Genomic DNA, 18,257 nt, shown 5'->3' on the forward strand with positions numbered 1-18,257 from the left:
GGTTCCAGCGCCGAAAAATGAATGCTTTTGGCCGAACCTATTGGTTGGATTGTAGAAAATAAAAGAGCCCCAGATAATAATTCACTTAAACCGCCTAAAACTTACTTAGGTCCATAGAAAATGCAGGACGATGTCATTAACATCGACCATTGGGAAACTTTTTAGTCGACTCCAACTCGGATCCATCAAATGGTGCGTTCACTTGGCCAAGAGTCCTTGGTACCTGGTTGTAGATCATTTTGGTAAAGGGATTCAGTACCATTTTGAACATGTCAGTGACAGGAAGAAATGTCTTTTTGTTCGGAAAGGTAGCTCCATTCTTGTGGCTTCCTTGATCTTTCTTGATGAACGTTTGCGAGCAACATCGAATGCGAAAAAAATGGGCCCGTTTGCCTACGGACTATAACGCTGTTACTTCATTTTTCGATAGCTATCTCTACGAGAAAGCGATTAATTGGGAAAGGCGCGTTATCGCCCGCCTCTCGTTCGCATCTACGCGGTTTATGTACGCGACTCGAGAATTTTGCTACGTTATACGCTTCGTCGCGCCGACTTATTTGTATAAGAACGTACTGTGCGTGTGTCCTCATATATACGGTCGTTTAAAACCGACGGCACCGATTGTACTCGGAACGCGAGCCTTCATTATACGCCGTCTCCAATCACGTGTGACAAATTATTCCCGCGTCACTTCCTTTAGTGCGCCAACGAGATTTCCACGGGGTACGACCTGGAAGACACCGTCTGGCAGCCATGCCCAATTCTATACACGCATCGACATTCGAGACAGTAATAAAATGACAATTACAATTAATCGGATCCGATTCGTCGAAGCTCGAGGTCGTGAATAATAATAAGAAGAAAAAAAAAGTGAGAGCTCATTATGCGAGTTTTCGACCGCTCGACTTCCGCGCGCCGGTTATCGGAGTGTTTAAAAGTTAACGCGTCCTCCCCCCCCCCCTCTTTCGCCCCCATGCGAGGTTCTACGCCGCGGAGGAGCGCGTTCTCCAATTTCTCACGGTGCCGAGGACCGACGGTACGTAATAAGTTTAACGGGCACCTCTAGCTGGCGTCCCGTCGAAATTTCATCTAGCGCGCCGCGACACGATTCAATGCGTTTCGCGGACGAGACGTCGAACGACGTCCCGCAAACGTTCCCGCCGCGCGGCGCGACGGCGTCAGATCGGAATATAGGATATATAAAGAGCAAGAAAGAGAGGGGGAGAGAGAGAGAGAGAGAGAGAGAAAAAGGGAGGAAAAAAGGTATCATCCTTGCGTGTCGGAGCCGCGTAGCAGAGTCGCGGAGCGGCTGAGGTCGAGGAGCAGCGCGGCGCGGCCGAGGCACACACGAGGCGGCGTGCATAAGTCAGCACTCAGGATATTTCGTCATTTCCTGCTTCTCACGCGATACAATCTAAATTAACTATGTTCGCTTGGCTAGGCCTCCTCCCTCGCACGGAGAGGCTCGCATCTCTCAAGAAAATTTCTTATTTCCTAGCGAGGAGGGCCGCCACCGCTGCCACCGCTACCGCCGCCACCGCCACCACCGCCGCCGCCGCCGCCGCCGCCGCCACCGTGCAGGGAGCACGAGGGGACGTCGAGCGGCGTCGAGAGGACGAAGACGAGGAGGATGAAGAGCCGCGCCGCACCGGGGCTTTCACAACGTTCCCGTTTTGCGCCGCCAAGTAAGTTGCCGGTCGCATTCTCCACGGCTCGCACTCGGAAAATCGGCCTTTAATGTCCTCGCGACCGGAAGAGAGAACACGCGTCGGCCCGCTGCATCGGGAAAACGCGAACGCACGCGGAAAGAGAGTCGCAGAATCCCCTAGCTTTCCTAGAACCGCCACGAATTCCACGCGCGAGAGAGGGGAAGCGCCGTAACGAGACACGTAGACATACGCGAAACCGATTTCTGTATGACGAAGACGTACGTCGAAAGATCCGCGCGATACCGAGAGACAGTTTAAAAGACCGTTTCGTCGCGCAGCGCGAGGAAAGGGGGAGGGGAAAAAAAAGGGAGATCCGCGGAAGAAAAAGCCGAAGCAGGGTTACGTTCACACACGGACCGGTTGCCAACTCGACTGTGACTTTTGCGAATTCCACGGGATTCTAATTTGCGCCTATCCTCGGGGAGAGGCCGTTTTACGGCTCGAACGACGCGGTCGCGGAGGAAGTAGGGCGTAAAGTGCCTTGAACTTTGAACCGCGCGGGCTCTTCTTCTTTTTTTTTTTTTCTTAACGTCGCGAACGAGGAACTCCGCGGGAAACGCCCGCGGTAGTCTGTCGACGTCGCTTAATTTTACGTTCCTGGCAGCGTTATTAACAATATCAAACGCGAAAAAGTGAAACCCGCCGAGAGAACAATATTCCCGATTACTTCACTGCTGCTCGCGACGTCGCAGCCAAGACTCTCCCACGAGGTAATTAATCGCGCGAGATGTCATCGAGATCCCGAGTCCCCCCGCCTGTGTTTCACGCCCGCCGGACATCAGGATCGAGTCCTCTCTTCCGAGGTTTTCCGAATCCCCGCAAGTTCGTTGAACCGAAGTGCACCAACGCGGTGAAAAAGAGTCATTGAAATGGCTAAATACGTTTACATAGGTTTTTTAAGTTAAACGTACAGTGATTTGTTGAGACGCGTATTTTTATGAGTTGATCGATCAGTTGCCTGGCAGCCCAAGAATCGAGAAATGTTTCTTGATCCAACACTTCTCTTTTCTCAGTGCACCCGAGTCGGGTGCATTTAATTCTTTAATTCTATTATATAGTTGGACATAAGACAGTAAAAGACGTCGAACTGAAAGTACAAAATTTACTCTTGTTAGTAAATTTTTGGAATTAACAATTTAAGGGCGGAGTAAAAAATATTATATAATGCCACCAAAGTTATTGCTGATCTATGTAGGTGTAAATTATCCTTGAAAGTGTCAAAATAGTACCAAAATTTCGCCTCGGGCACCGGCGCGATCTTAAAGGCGATTTTAAACGCACGAAAAGGAGCTCAAGACTCAGGACTTAAGAATTTCAATTGAAATTTTCAGCATTGCTCAAGTTTCAAAGTGGTTGCCCACGTTCTCGACTGTCATTGGTCACTTTCCTTGGTCTTAAGGGCGGCATTCGTAGTCAGATTTCACGCTGAAGTTTTACTGCTTAGGTTTCTTCGTGTTTTTACGGAAAGTGACCAACGAAAGTAGAGAACGTAAGCAGCCTTTTTGAAACTTAATTCTTGAAACAATGCTGACAATTCCGATCGGTTGAAATTGGTTAAGTCTCGAGTATTACTGCTCGTTGGTGTGTTTCCAGTTTAACCGATTGCGCAATTCGAGATTGCGGCACGTACGGCGAGAGCTGTCGCGGCTGGTCCACGTGGATCCTTCGATTCGGCGAACGTCTGACCAGTGATGGAGCGCATCACTTGCCGGGTGACCCTTCTCGGCACTTCCGCCTCGCATTCCCGGTATCGCGATTAGTCTCCGTATAATACGCGCTAAACACTCGGCGGGCAGGACTCTGGGAATCGGCGATTAAGAACCAACGACACGCGCGATGATCACGATCGGACGGGCATTTGCAATTTTGTAATTACGATCGCACGATTAAATCGCGTTTTTCCTTGGAATCCGAGACACGGGCGTGCTGGCGAACATCAAAGAACGCGCGAGGCGAGCGGGTCGAAAAGAAAGGAGATGATATCGGCCACGAGTGTGTTAACTGCGGAAATGTTGTGGCGTGGCGGAGAACACACGCGGTTGGAGAAGGCGTAACTGACCATGGTGCAAATGCACGCGTTCGTAGAAAAACGGGGGATTACCGGTGTTTTGCATGGAACGGCCCGATACACGACGACGCTCCTTTTCCGTTCGAACGCGCAGCCCGCTCGCTCGCGTTATTTCAAAGGCGGCGACTAGCGCGAACGCGTACGTTATCGGCGTCGCGTGTCGTCGTACTTGGACCTCGCAACAGGAAGAAAAAAAACCGCGGACCTCGCGCCCGAATTATTCGATATTAGTCTTATTGAACGAAGCCCAATGTCGTTTGACGCACCGCGGCCCTCGCGAATCCGCGAAGCGGCTCTCAAATGGAGTCCGGTCGTAACGCGGTGTCGCACGCACACGCGTGCACGCGCACGCACGTACATACGGTACGTACGCACGCACGCGGGCAGGCGTACGCGGCGCGATCGGCCGTGCCGGTGGCGTTTCTAACAAATTAACGGCCGATATCTCCGTCGTTTACCCTGCTCCTTTGCCTTCTGGCTCCACCTCCCGGCTCCGAGCGAGCGGGCCGGCCCGTGAGAGGAGCCGCGCGGCCCGAGAGAGGCCAACATCCAGCGTGTGCGCGCGCGAGCGAGCGAGCGAGCGAGCGCGCGCGCACCCGTGCGCGGGGCGAGCGTCTGCGCCCGCGCGGGAGAGAGATCATTTTTGCCACGTATTTGCAAACTGAATAATAAATACCGCGGAATATATACGCGAAAGAGCAGCGCGTTCCGCCTTCACGCAGCTCGCGCTCGGCGCGGATTGGTCGCGCCGGCCGCGAGGGGACGGCGATATCCATTCGCCGTCTCGCTCTCCTCCGCGCCGCTGGACCTACTTTGTACACGCACACACGCGCGCGCGCGCGACTTAAATGCACGTGCACGCCGCATCTCGCGGGGAGGGGACACGGCTGCACACCCCGCTGGTTGTATGCGTCTCTCTACCTCGCGCCCTCTCTTTCCTCCTCTCCCCCCTCTCTCTCTCTCTCTCTCTCTCTCTCCGCGGCGGGAGCGGAGAGAAGTGGCTCGCGTTCGGCTCGAGCGAGTCCGTCTCTCCCTTGGTCCGCTTCTGCGTCTCTCTCTCTCTCCTCTCTCCTCTGATCTCTCCTGTCTAGTCTTTCTCTATTTCCCTTCGGTTCTCTTTCTGTTGCTCATTTTGGATACCTGTTTTATTGTTTAATCTTATATCTATCCGAGTTTTGTAGCTCTATTTGATTATATTTTTTTATTTTCGTGCTCTACTGCCAAGGCATTTCTTGCCAGAATAGACTTTTCTTTCCTTTGCCTCCCTTTCCTTTCACGATTTGTTCGTAATAACCGATTTTTATTTGTAGCTTACACCTGTTGCGTATTTCTTTTCACTCCGCTCGTCTCTTTTTCGGAATACGACAAATTTATCCTTCTCTATCTGCTACTCCATTTGGCCCTCATGTATCCAAAAGCGTACGCGCCCGCATGAGCGGCCGAACGAATACATATTGGTTCTGCGGCTCCGCGGTACTACCAATCGGATCGGTTCTCCCCTCTGCATTCGTGTGTGTACGAGGGCTACTCGCTTTCCTAAATCTAAACCCATCGTCGTTCGGCGCAGCGGGAAAAAAAGACAATAGTCGGCGTCTTGCAGCACGTATTTCGAGATCTCAGAGATTAAACGAGTTAAGCCAGCGCCACACAATGCTATTTTTCCGACTGGATTGCTTACCAGGGCCAATCAGGGTCTGGCGTTAAGTCACCTGATCGAAAACTCTGCATCCTGATTGGCTCTCGTAAGCAATCCGGTAGGAAAAATAGAATGCGTTGTCAACCTGCGCGTGCTCGATCTTTATTAATCGCAAATAATTCAAAACGCAAAAAAAGAGAGAAAGAAAACGAGAGTGTACACGGGTATTTGATAAGACGGGAGGACAAAAGTGGAAGTCGAAAATCTCACGTTGCACGAGTCGAAATTTTGGTACTGTTTTGACACTTTTAAGGATAATTTACACCTACTTAGCTGATCTATACACCTACATAGACCAACAACAACATACTTTGGTGACATTGTATTTTTTTTACTCCTCCCTTGAATCTTAAATTCTAAAAATTTACTTAACTCCTACTTAAAAGGACCTGCTTTAATGCTAAATTGGTAAAAGTAGAAATTTCCGATACTATCGGTTTTAAAGTAGGAGTAAATTTTGGTACTATTTGGACACTTTTAAGGATAATATACACCTACTCAGCTGATCTGTACACCTACATAGACCAGCAATAATCTACTTTGATGACTTAATATTTTTACTCCTCCCTTGAATCTTTGATTCCAAAAATTTACTTTAGCTCCTACTTAAAAGGACCTGCCGGCGCTATCAGTTTTAACATAAGAGTAAATTTTGTACTTGCAGTTCGACCTCGTTTACTGTCTTAGGTCCTACTATATGATAGAATTAAAGGTTCAACATAGGGCCAAAATTTACTGAAACATTAATTCGCAAATCGTTTTCTATCTAATCCAAACGGCCCGAGAACGGCGGAGAGCGATTCGCACTGAGGGGGTAATATCATTGATGGGACTGATAATAAGAAGCAACACGAAATATTGTATCAACGATAATACGCGAGCGTTCCCGTCACGGCCGCAGAGACTTCATTTCGTTTTAGGGATTGTTCAGCCGAATAGCATAAATATTTATGCACATACGCAAGCATTACGCGCTTGCCGGCGCATTAACGAGCACAATGCACTTATATCGTTTCATATACATACCGGCCGCTCAGGTGAGTGACGGCCGCCCGAGCGTGATGTTCCTCTCAGTTTATTTTACGGTTCCTTACGGTTGTCGCTTTCTTCCGTTTACCGTCGCTTCTGTTCCACCTCTATTTTTATACAACCTTCTGAAGACATAATAATATATACGGGGTGTCCGGTGAGAAAAGCGATACGAATGAGAACGCCACTCGCGACGGGACGGGCGAGAAATGTCGAATAGAATCTTTAGATTCGTGGAAAGGTCTCGGTGCATTTTTTTTTTTTTACTAATTCCGTGCGCGATAATCAAAATGATAAAAGGAGCGCAGTGTATTTTGCTAGTCTATTGCTACTGTACCTGCAACAGGCGAATAAATTCAAAAATATATACACAGGGAGAAGAAAGTACAATTATCGTTTAATAATTAATATAAATTTTTTAATTAATTTGAAAACAGAAAACAAAATTTTTCACATTAAAGCTAACACGCGTAGGCGTTTAATGTTAGAGAAGTAAAGCGATATCCGATGGTTCGCTGAATTATACGCGCGGGAAGTTAGCGCGAAGAATTTTTTTTTTTTCCCGAACGTTGCGTTTCACGGTTTGCGCCACGCGTCGCGAGACAGCTACGTCATCGAGATCGGTATCGATCGTATTATCGAAAGGGCAGCCGGTGGGCACGCAAGTCGAGCGAGTTAGCGCGGTATCGCCCCGTATCCTCTCGACTTGCTTTATAATCTTTTAAATATTCAGTTTGTACGCTCGGTTTTGCATTCACTACAGCGTATCGGCCGCTACGCCGCACGAACTCGCGCGTGTAACTAACTCGCACGAAAATGATTATCGGCCGGATCGCAGATCGGCCCGCGATTGACTCCTCTCGCAGGGAGGGGCGGTCCGCCCTTGAGTCGTTCTTAATTAAGCGCCGGCGTGTCCATTTTCGGAGTAACTCACGAGCGGGAGAACAAAAGTGAGATCGGGCTCTCCGCGGCAGGCGGTGTCGCGTCAAGTGTTGTGCGCGATCGTTGGCAAGCCAAGGCGGGGGATGTGCACGAAGAAATTGATTGGTCCACGAGCATAATGCATAAGGAAATGGACCGGTTCAGCTGTCGCGTTATCCCTCCGAAGGACCATCCGACCTTACCCGGTGCGTTCGCCACGAGGAAGAATTCTGCAAGAGGAAACGCGCCTGTTCGCGTTTAATTTGCGACGCATGATTTTGCGCGCGCGGAATAATTAACGCGGCGTTTCCCCTGCCGCCCCCCCCCATCCTCCCCTCGTCGTACACGCTTACTTTTCACGGGATAAAGTTCGACGTAACGAAGCGTCCGACGTTAACGAAGCGTTAAAGCGAGGCAGGTGGGTTGCATTAATGCAACACCGGGAGGAATATAAAACGTGTAATCGCGAAAGGTCGCATTAATAGTAATAATAAAGAGGATAAAAAGCATGCGATTTTTCTCTCGCGGGAACAACGCGGGGCCGGCTCGCAACGTAGTTTATATTTAGACTCGCGCGCTTAGAGCGAATTTATAGTCATTGCTATCGGGATCCTTTATGCACCGTCCCTTGGCGATATTGCGGTGTGCCTACACTCCTCTAACACTCTAGGCCGGCGGTTCTCAAACCTTTTTTCGCTCGCGGCGCGCCATTGTCCGCCCCGCGAGGCGACTCCGGCCGGGGGGGAGGCGGATTGCCCGCGCGGGGCAAATTCGCCGGTGCCGTGCCATTTCCTCGCTCGCGGGGCGGGGAAAAATTGGTCGAAAGGACCCTCTTCCCTGTCACCGCGCCAGCGAATCGCGAGGCTCGTATCTTCCACGCGACGACGCGCCCTTTGAGAGTCACTGCGCGAGACGTTAGAGAAAGAGAGAGTACACACACACCGTGCGTCTATAATCTCTCGGCTTTTTTTTCACGCGCGTGTGATGACACCCACGTGGTCTCGCCGCGGCTCCGCTCGCGAGCGAGCGAGCGGGCGATTCGTACGGAGCCACCAGCCGATATCTATATGGTCGCAACCTTTCTCCTCTCATGTGCTAATCAATCTGCGTGGCTTCCTACGCATTTCGATTACGTAAACGCCGCGCATTGTGAGGCCCGTGCAGCGCGAAAATTTAAAAACGCGAAATCAGGAATCCGCGCCTCGCATTCCGCGAATCGGCGCCTCCGTCTTCTTCGCCGATATCTCATATTCGAATGACATTTGCGGATACGCTCGGCCGCGCGAGGATCGACTGTCGAAACCGCGCGATGGATCGTGCACTTTGCATCACGCGCGCGAAATTATTAGCGCGCTCGACCGGAGGCGGTGCGAATCGTCGTCGGAACGGATCACGTTCGATCCAATCTAACCTCCGGGGGGTGGGGGGTCGTGCAATTAATCGGAGGCGCGCTCGACGCGCGTGTACAAGGGGGTGATCTCGCCCCGTTCCAATTCTTATCTGCCGTTTATCACGCAGCGCGCCCTTCTGCCCGAAACGTTCCGCTCAAAGGACGATCCTCAAAATTGGTCGCCCGAGGCACCGCCTACTCCCGCTTAAATACGCCTACGCATCTTCCGTATTTTTTTGTTTGTTTTCGCTTCTCTTCTCTTCGCGGAACTCACATCCATTTTTCGTCCCACCGCCGCGCGGAACTTTCGCGGCGATGGCGACGACGGCGAGAGAAGACGCCGCGCCGCGCGCCGCGCCAATGCACGGGCGGATCCGCGAGCCCGCGCCCGACGGCGCCCTCGAGGGGGGCACTCGCGCTCGCTTCGCTCGCGCGGGGCACCTTCTCCCGCCAGGTACACCCGTGGATCCCACCAACACCTGCGCGTTTGGCGCGTAAACGGCACACGCATACGCGCAGCGCTCCTCGCTTCCTCCTTGTACGCTCGACCGGCCGCGAACACCGCCGCCGCCACTGGCCGCGATGCTCGTGGTGGTTCGCCGTAGCGCGCCGCGCCGCTTCGCTCCGCTCCGCGCCGGGCCCCGATCCGGCCCGAGTAGCAAGTCACCTCCGCTCACCTCGGCGGAGCGCGCGCGCTCCGACTTCAGTCCGCGCTCGGCCCGAGTCGTCGCGCAGCACGGAACGCGCAGGAGGCGAGCGGGCACGCAGGCAGACGAGCAGACGGGCCGGCTGCTGTCGCGCGCGACCCGAGACGGCGACACGCAGCGCACGCGTGTACGGCGTTGTTGTTATTGTTACTGCTGCTGCTGCTGCTGCTGCCGCCGGGTAGACCTGCGCGCGCGTGTACACGAGCGAGAGGGAGATTGACGGACACGTGACATACGGAATTGCCCGCGCGCACGCGGCAACCTGGGCGCCCGTGACTCGCCTCGCTACTCACTCGCGGCGGCGGGACCGAGATCCGGGACACCGGGACGCGCGGCTCCGCCGAGGATAGGGGACGGCGGGAGATCCGTGAGTGCCTCCGCAGGGATTCCTGCGCAGGAACCGAGCGCGGTATTATGTCACACTCCCACGCGAGCGACGGCCGCCGCTGCCGTTCCTGCCGCCGTCGTCGCTGCCGCTGTTGCTGCCGCCGCTGCCGCGAGGCTCAACATCCTCGTCGTTTGACATTTCCGCGGGCGTGCAACGCCTGACGGTCCGCGCGCACACACACGTGCTCGCGCTGGTGCGCGCGCGCGCCCTATTGTGAACGTTACGCTCGTTTCCGTCCGATACCCTGAGTGTGTTCGGTTCATCCGCCGGCGCCGAGGTCCCCGCGACACACGAGACGTTTCTCCCAGGTCGCTCTCCCGAGAGCGCCGATCGTAATTCGACAGTGACACACCTCCGCTCTCTCGCGAGCCGCGCGCGATCGCACGCGGCCCACGTTCCGAGTCTTTCCCGCCGGCGGCGCGAGGGAAAAACGCGCGCCGTTCCTGGATTCGCCATCCGCTTCGCCGGACAACGCGCCCGTCGACCAACGGCCCCCGTGGGAGGAAGAGTCAAAGGTAAACGAGAGAAAGAGAAAGCGAGAGAGAGAGAGAGAGAAAAGCCATTTGGCGCGAGCGCACCGCGCGCGTTTTCCACGAGTGAAACCCGATCGCTCGCCGCGCGGGTGTCACGTATCGCCGGTATGGCACGCGATACGGCGGCGACGCTCCGCTCGATTCCGCTCGACTCCGCTCGGCTCCGCCGCGCCGCGTCGGCCCCGCGGATCGATCGTGACGCCGGGGTATGAAATCGGTAATGAGCTGTAAATCTCCGGCGAGTACATCGGGCCGCGTGTGCGGGTGAGTCACACGTCGAATCACGGATACCGACGATACCCGCCGACACACGCAACACACAATACACACCCGCGCGCGCGCACGCAAACACGCACATATATAATATACGTAGACGGCACCTTCCTTCGGCGTATTCTTTTCCCTTCGGTAGAAAATCGAAGGAAAGGATAATAAGCGAGAAATACACTCTCTCTTACCCGCCGGCCGGTTCCGTGGTTGGCCGCGCGCGCGCGCGTGGGCGTAAACGAGAGAGAAAGAGAGAAGAACGGCCGGGAAGGCAGGCGAGCGCGAGGGAGCGAGAGAGGCAGAGCGCGGCGCAGCGTGTAGAGGCGATTTTCTGAAAAAATGGACGGTGAAACCTTCGTTAACGTTCGGTTTAGACTCACGTGCCGTCCATCGCCCGCGGGAGGTAATCCCGTTTCGATCGGATCGATTCGACCCGTGGATCGTCGATGCGCGGCGAAAGCGCGGCGCAGAGACGCCGACGCGGGGATCGTCGACGTCGTAGGAAACCCACCTGGGTCGTCCCCGTCGTAGACGTTGATCGCCCTATCTGTCGAATTTAACGACCTAAGTGGCGACCGGGCTGCTTTGCCGGCGAGAGAGGCACGCGCGAGAGAACGCTCGCGAATCGCTGGCCAAGTAGAATCATTCTGGCGAATGGAGGCCCGAACGCGCGAAAAAAGTTGAGCAGTAAAACTTGGGACTTGGGGGAAATGACCAATGAAGGCCCGAACGCGCGAAAAAACTTGAGCGGTAAAACTTGAGACTCGAGGGAAATGACCGATGACCGTCGGGAACGTAAGCGGACATTTTGGAGCCGCAGCAATGCTGAAAATTCCGATTGGTTGAAATTCTTAAGTCTCAAGTCTTAGGCCCGGTATTGATAGTCGATTCTTATTTCAAGATCATGTGTTGTCTTAACCCTTTCAAGCATACACGTTTCTATTGAACCGTTTTTTGTGAAACTTTGTACACGAGGCTTTTTGGGGTCGCTGGTTACGAGTCCGTTGTCAGATTGTCATAATTCAAAATGGCGGAGTTGAAAACTTAAAATGCAAAAACCCGGCCTAAATGCGTTAGCTGGAAATTAAATGGCCATAAGGTAAAGAAGTTGAGGTGGTAACGTGGCTTACCACCACGCTTCAAAGGGTTAAGAGGCTAACACGGCTCTGTGATTGGCTAAAAACACATTAAGAATATACTTAAGATGATCTTAAATATAAGAACGGACTATGAATACCGGCCTTATCGCTTAAGTTTTTTCGCGTGTTCGGGCCTTGACTGTCGAGAACGTAAGCGGCCATTTTGAAACTTCAGCAACGCTGAAAAGTCCCCCGATTGGTTGAAATTCTCAAGTCCTGTACCGCTTAAGTTTCTTCGTGCGTTCGGGCCTTGACTCCTGAAAATCCGCGATGGAATCGACGCGCTCGATCGATGCGCGGCTTCGCCTTACCGCGACGGAGAGGCGCCGCGAATCAGAAAGATCCGCGACGACGTCGCAATTACAGTGATAGTTGGACTTCTCTGACGCCTGCAGGAATTCGACTGAATCCGCAAAGCGAAGAGCGCAAGTTGTTAGGCGAAATAAGACCGTAGGATTAGACGTGACAGGAAAAAGCCCTTACGGAACGAAATAATTACTGCACATCAGTAATTTCTAATCATTCAATTACTGATATACGGTAATTTTCTAGTAATTATTCCGTTACTTTTTCGTAAGGCAGGAAATAGTGAAAAGAAAATCTCGACGATAATTACAAAGTCTCTTGTGATAAGCGTCACGAATCCGTCCGAGGGGGTTTTCCCTTATCGTTCGACAGGCATCGACCATGTTTTTATTATAATCAACACGCATTGAAGATTGAGGCTCGGTTTCGCCAAACGTCGCTTAACTTCGATCTCGGTTCAATTCACGTTGATCTCTGTCTAAAGTAACGGTTGAAAAGAGACAAAGAATGAGTTAAGGCAAGCTTAAAGTTGAACAACGTTGGTGAAACTGGATCTGAGAATTACGCCCGTTTCCGCCAGTTCAACTATAGTAATCTCGGTCCAATCGACTTTATATCTTTTTCTAGCTTTACGAATTCGAGAATTCGACCTCTGGTAACGTTGGCGAAATCACCCGCGCAACATCCGAGTCACGCCAGGTCGTCGGGCATAGTCGCATATGCCTCGCTCGAATCTCGTTAGCGACGAGGAGTCTCGGCCGCGCGACAGCCATCCAGCAGCAGCCGCGCCACGTCGAATCACGCGAAACGCCGCGATTGCGAAGACGCGACGTTAGAAAGCACACCGTTAATATTGATTTATACGCTCGTCTATTTATCGAGAGATACGTCTCCCTTCGCGCGATAAACGCGCGTTCATTACAAGCCGCGCGCGCGTTTCGTCGCGGTTACGCGCGTCACGCGCCTGCCTCTACGCGGGTCCACGCAATTCGAAGATGCGTATCGCGGAGTAGCGAGAGAGAGAGAGAGTGAGAGAGGGGGAGAGAAGGAGGCAGGAGATGAGGGATGAAACAAGCACCGTAGAAACTAATAATTCAGCGACTTCTTAACGCGGCACCGTCGCCGTCGAATCGTTACGCGCGCATTCCTCCTCGCTTTCATGTCATCGGCATCCTCGCGGCCAGGCGATGCGACGAGCGAACATCGCGTGTTGTATCGATCTGGCATTATGATTATTATTGCGTTACGCGTCTCGCCTTTGTCTCTCTCTATGTCTGTGTGCGCGCGTGGTTGCGTGTGCGTGGCACATGTGTGCGAGAGAGTATCACGGATTGAGACCTCCGTCAGTGGCACGTACATACGCGACCATCGTGCGACTTTACGATTTCGTCGCGTACATGTATGGATCCCCGGATCCCCGTCGGCGAACGCGTCGCGCGTTGTGCCGTTCAACCCGATCCGTGTATTCGTAACGGCAGAATCATTTTTGCTATTGTTCTCTCTCTCTCTGCTATGCCCGTTTTCGCCAACATCGTTTAACTTTGATCCAAAGCCAACGGCGATACTATTTTCCCCACTGGACTTCTCGCAAGGGCCACTAAGAATGAAGAGTCTAAAAGCTCGTGTCACACTACGTATCGCGGATCGCGATTCGACCACTCGGATACGCTGTCTCGTCGATTGGCTGATTAGATCAGATGACTTGGGGCTAAATCCTAATTGGCTCGCGCGAGCAATCTAGGAAAAATAATATCGTGTGCCGTTGGCTTTAGTTTAATTTTCCTTCTTCTCTTCCTAACTGTCCCCTTGGAAAGAGACAAAAGAGGTAATTATGCTCGTTTCTAACAGTGTAGATCAACTGTAATCTCGGTTTAGATTACTTCTTATCTTTTTCTAATTCGTAAAGCTAGAAAAAGATGTGAAGCAAGTTGAACCGAGATTGAAATTAAACTGCGTTGGTAGAAACGGACACTAGGCCCGGTTTTTCATTTTCTGGTTAACCAGAGAGCGAAAAGCCTCGAACCAAAGCCAGCGGCACACGATACCATTTTGCCGACTGGATTTCTCGCAGGAGCCAATAAGGATGCAGACTTTTAGATGAGCCGAGGCTAAATCCTGATTGGCTCCCGCGAGCAATCCAGTGGGCAAAACGGTATCGCGTGCCGCTTACTTGGGATCAAAATTAGATGAAATTCGCCGGGCTATACGTTTCGTCGGAAGGCGTGGCAAAAGCCGTAAATACGCGCCGTCGGTCATCGCAATCGAGCGTGGCGCGCGAGCGTAATGAGCCCGCGGGTATCGGGTTTCCCGGCTTTCGGTGCCGAGACGTCTCGCGCGTAACGTTCCGCGCTTAATTGCCACCTCCGCGGAGGGAAACGCGGGCGTTTTACCGTTCGCGGGCCCGGTAATTTACCGTCGATCGGACCGCTTAACAACGCTATCGCGCCGGTTACCGGCGTGATTAACGTCCGATCGCTGCGACGGCTCGGGCCAGCGCTCGGCCCAGTAGTCGACGATTAATCCCTCGCGAGGAAATTAAAACCACAAAGTTACACCCCTCTCGCTTCTTCGCGCGCGCTTTTCTTTATCCGCTTACGTGCGTTGCGCCTGCACTTGTTCGCGCTAGCGGGTTGAATTCATCAACGGTAAATTAGAGGACGAGCGGGACAAGAGCAGCGTTCCGCATCGCGGATCCACACAGTTAACTTTGTGTATCTATCGGGTATTTTACAAGCTGTACGCCGCGAGTCCTCTCCGGAGTACACGTGTATTTGTCCGTGTCGTTTTCGAATCGATCAGCTACCGCCTGCGGTGTTTTCGCGACTGCGAAGTTTCGCGTACGTTCGTCTTCCCTTTCTCGAAACGCTAAAGATAATTTCATCTCCACGCGAGTCCGTTAATCCTTGCATATCGCGCCCTGGAATTTTCTAATTCGCGAACTCGATTGTATCGCAACTTTTCATCTTTTCGCGATCGAGCGTCCCGCACGGCCCCTCGGCCCGATCTTCCGACCCCGCGCCCCGAATTCCTTGGCCGTTCATTTCCTCGATCGGCAGCGAGAAAAGAATGCGATTTGACGATCGCTTTGGTGCGACGGTAACTCGCGCGCTCGCGATTATAGTTATCTCGTAGATATACCTTTGCACGATGCTTATTAACGCTCGATCGCCGTGGCACGAATGGAAGCCGATCGGTATCCGTCCGATCCAGATGCCGATCGTTATCCGACACGGCGTTTCGAGCCCTCCGCTTACGCCAAGGCCCCCTCCCTCGGCCCCGCCCGCGCGCGGCTAGGAATTAAACGGACACTTTCATTAAGCGCGGCTTTAAACTGCATTTAGATCAGGGCGGAAGGGGTGGAAGGGGCCAGCGAGAAGGGTTATATAACGCGAGATTTAGTCGTTCCGTTAGGTATCCCACCGCGCCATTTGAAAGTCATTGAAGTCGTAAGCTTCGCCGGAGAGCGCATTTTACAGCGAGGCGAATATAAAAGTCTCGGCGGCGATCGAGCGAGCGGAAGTGGAAAGCAATTCGTAATTTGCCGTTCGTCAATTCGCCGACATCCACGTCTCTCGCGCCGAATAACTTAATTGCGTCGCGCCGAGCGCCTATTCTATTTCTATTGCTCCCGTACGCGGAGGAAATTTCGCGGGGCCCGGTTTTTCCAGCGTCGCGTAACTTCAATCTTGGTTCAACTCACGTTTGTCTCTTTCTAAAGTAACAGTTGGAACGAGACGAAGAACGAATCGAGCTAAGCTTGAGTTTGAGTTAAGCGACGTTGGTGAAACCGGGCCTGAAGCCCGTGTCAGACCACAGACTCCCGACTCTGACTCGGCTACTGACACGGACTCCCGACTCTGATTCAACCAATCACAGCAAAGCACCGGCCGACCCTGACTGCCGACTCGGGAATAGACGCCACTCTAATTGGTGGAATCATAGTCGGGAGTCCGAGTCATTGGTCGAGTCAGAGTCGGGAGTCTGTAGTCTGATACGGGCTTGAGGCAGCCAGCGGTCGCGAGTCACAATTTGTATCGACTCGCGCTACGCTTCCGTTTTCCGCTACGATACACTGCGCTCTCGCGTGCAATCGAGTTGGGTAAAAGTGGAGTCATTTTCGATAGTTAAGCTTTCAATCGACCAGAACTGGCAAATTTCTTGCGACTTTTCTATTACCTCAGCCAGGGTTTGAACCTGGACTCTCCTACTCTCTACGTCTCACCAATTCGACCGCTGAGGCGTGTTGCAAAATCATTTTCGTTATACTCGGCCGTCTCTAACCGACGGAAGCCAAGCTACATCGTAAATTCATAACGGTCGTCGACATGCAAGTCGCGCGGAGTCTTTTTTTAAACGAGCGCCTCTCGATCATCCTCTAAATGCGTGCGCGTGGTCATCAACGGCCAAGTAAATGGATTTGTTCTCCTGATTAACAGGCGGCGCGCGTGGCCCCCGAAGGCGAGGCGAAGTCACCGGAGGATCGCGCCGCTCGCAGGACGATGCGCATCGCCGTCGTCGTCTTCGTCGTCGTCGTCGTCGTCGTCGCCGCGAGTGTCGTTCTTACTGTTCCCTCGTGCGTGGACGCGTAGAGTGAAGGAAAAGAGTAGCGGGAAAAGAGAGGGGAAAAAAGGAAAAAGAAACACACACAGACAACGGAAGGACTGAGAGAGGGAGAGAGTGTGCATCGTCAACGCGTGTGAAATGGATGGTACGCCAAAGAAAAGCGAAGCAGTGCTAATATATGGATGCCCATGGGTGGAACTTGGCCGAAATGTGCCAGCGCTACCATCACGCTATACCGGCGGCACCGGCGACGCAGAATTCCTCGCCAGCTAGGGATCCCTCGGCTGCCATCGCGCAAGGCCTGTCAACCGCCGCTCTCATCGATCAAGCCAGCCCGTCTTATTCGCACTACACGTAAGTCCATTTCTGTCTCTTCTTTTAATCCCTCCCCCCCGTCCCTTTTCTCTTTCTCTCATATTTATTTCATGAATATACGACGGTGTAATAAATTTGACGCGGGCGTTCCGATAGGATCGGATCGCGCCTTCGTTAGGCGAGTTCTCGCGCTTCGCGGCAGTTCGAGCCTGGCTTTCCACGTCGAAAACTCGCGGGGAGTTGACGAAGACCGAGGGTCCGCGTTTCGGCGGGGACGCGCGTGGACGGCCGGGGTCCCTCGTATGCACACACGTATGCACGGTATCGCGGAGCTTATCGGGGATGAGGGGTGGGACGCGGGGACCCGCCCGGGCCCCGTTCTCAATTGTATCGTATATATTAATAACGATACGGCGAATTAGGGATAAGTATACGTACCGCGCGGTCAGGACCCCCGTAATCCTGTTATTAGCGCGGCGATTAGGGGAAGATGATCCCCGGGCAAATTGCAGGGGCGTGTACCGCGCGTGTTTGGTTAACATAATCGCCAATCGCCTATCGCCGATCCGCGCGAGTCCTTCGGAACGAGGAGGGCGATATATGCGAGGCGACGCGGACGTGCGTTTCTCTCAACCCCATCGGTCCGGGGGGGAGTGGGCGCGCGCGCGCGCGCGCGTTTCCCTCCTTTCTAAATTTTCTTACTCCCCTCCCCTCCCTGTCCCCCGCGCGTGTCTGCGGGACGTTAGTGTGTTGGAAATCCATTAAATTGCAGTTTACGCTCGAGATTCAATGTTTCACTATCATTACGTCGTACTGCGAAGGCAAAGAGGATAAGAGATGGCTCTCACTCGTTCTCTCTTTCTCTCTCTCTTTCTCTGCTCGACCCTTTGGGACTGCTAAGGAGGAGGTTGAGAAAATAGCATGCGCGCTGCCGGCCGCGGCATGCGTTTCTAACGTATCGTATAATTTCAGCTATTTCTTATCTCGTTTGCCCGCAGTCTTGTTTGCTTGTGCCCTCTTACAATATACATGTTCGCGGGGGAACATGCGAGAATTTCGCGTATAACATTCGTCGTTCCTCGACCGCGCTCGCGGAGCCGAGTAGGACAAGTACGAGACAGGTGACGCGAAGTGCGAAGAGAAAATTCGTTACCTCTTAATGATTTCTCAGCGCCTGTGTCGACGGTGCTGGAACTTGGTCCAGGTCCCAGTTTCGAGAGATGTGC

At 53.0% G+C, this 18,257-nt stretch overlaps 1 protein-coding gene across 2 annotated transcripts in view; it reads left to right on the forward strand.

Moving 5' to 3' along the window:
- The first annotated feature begins 1,669 nt into the window (after positions 1 to 1,669).
- LOC105563984 (putative transcription factor SOX-15) overlaps positions 1,670 to 18,257 on the forward strand; it is a 42,649-nt gene continuing 26,061 nt past the window's right edge. The window contains exons 1-2 of one of the 2 annotated variants that reach the window (XM_012016027.1): positions 1,670 to 1,685; positions 16,590 to 17,070. In XM_012016027.1, the coding sequence (XP_011871417.1) occupies positions 16,895 to 17,070 (176 nt within the window). In that variant the 5' untranslated portion in view covers positions 1,670 to 1,685; positions 16,590 to 16,894. Of the gene's footprint in view, positions 1,686 to 9,575; positions 10,424 to 16,589; positions 17,071 to 18,257 lie in introns of those variants that run through there. The other variant, XM_012016026.1, reaches the window with a different exon arrangement.

Source organism: Vollenhovia emeryi, unplaced genomic scaffold (assembly GCF_000949405.1).
Source record: "Vollenhovia emeryi isolate VEMERY1.0 unplaced genomic scaffold, V.emery_V1.0 DF939169.1, whole genome shotgun sequence".
Classification (NCBI taxonomy): Eukaryota; Metazoa; Arthropoda; class Insecta; order Hymenoptera; family Formicidae; genus Vollenhovia; species Vollenhovia emeryi.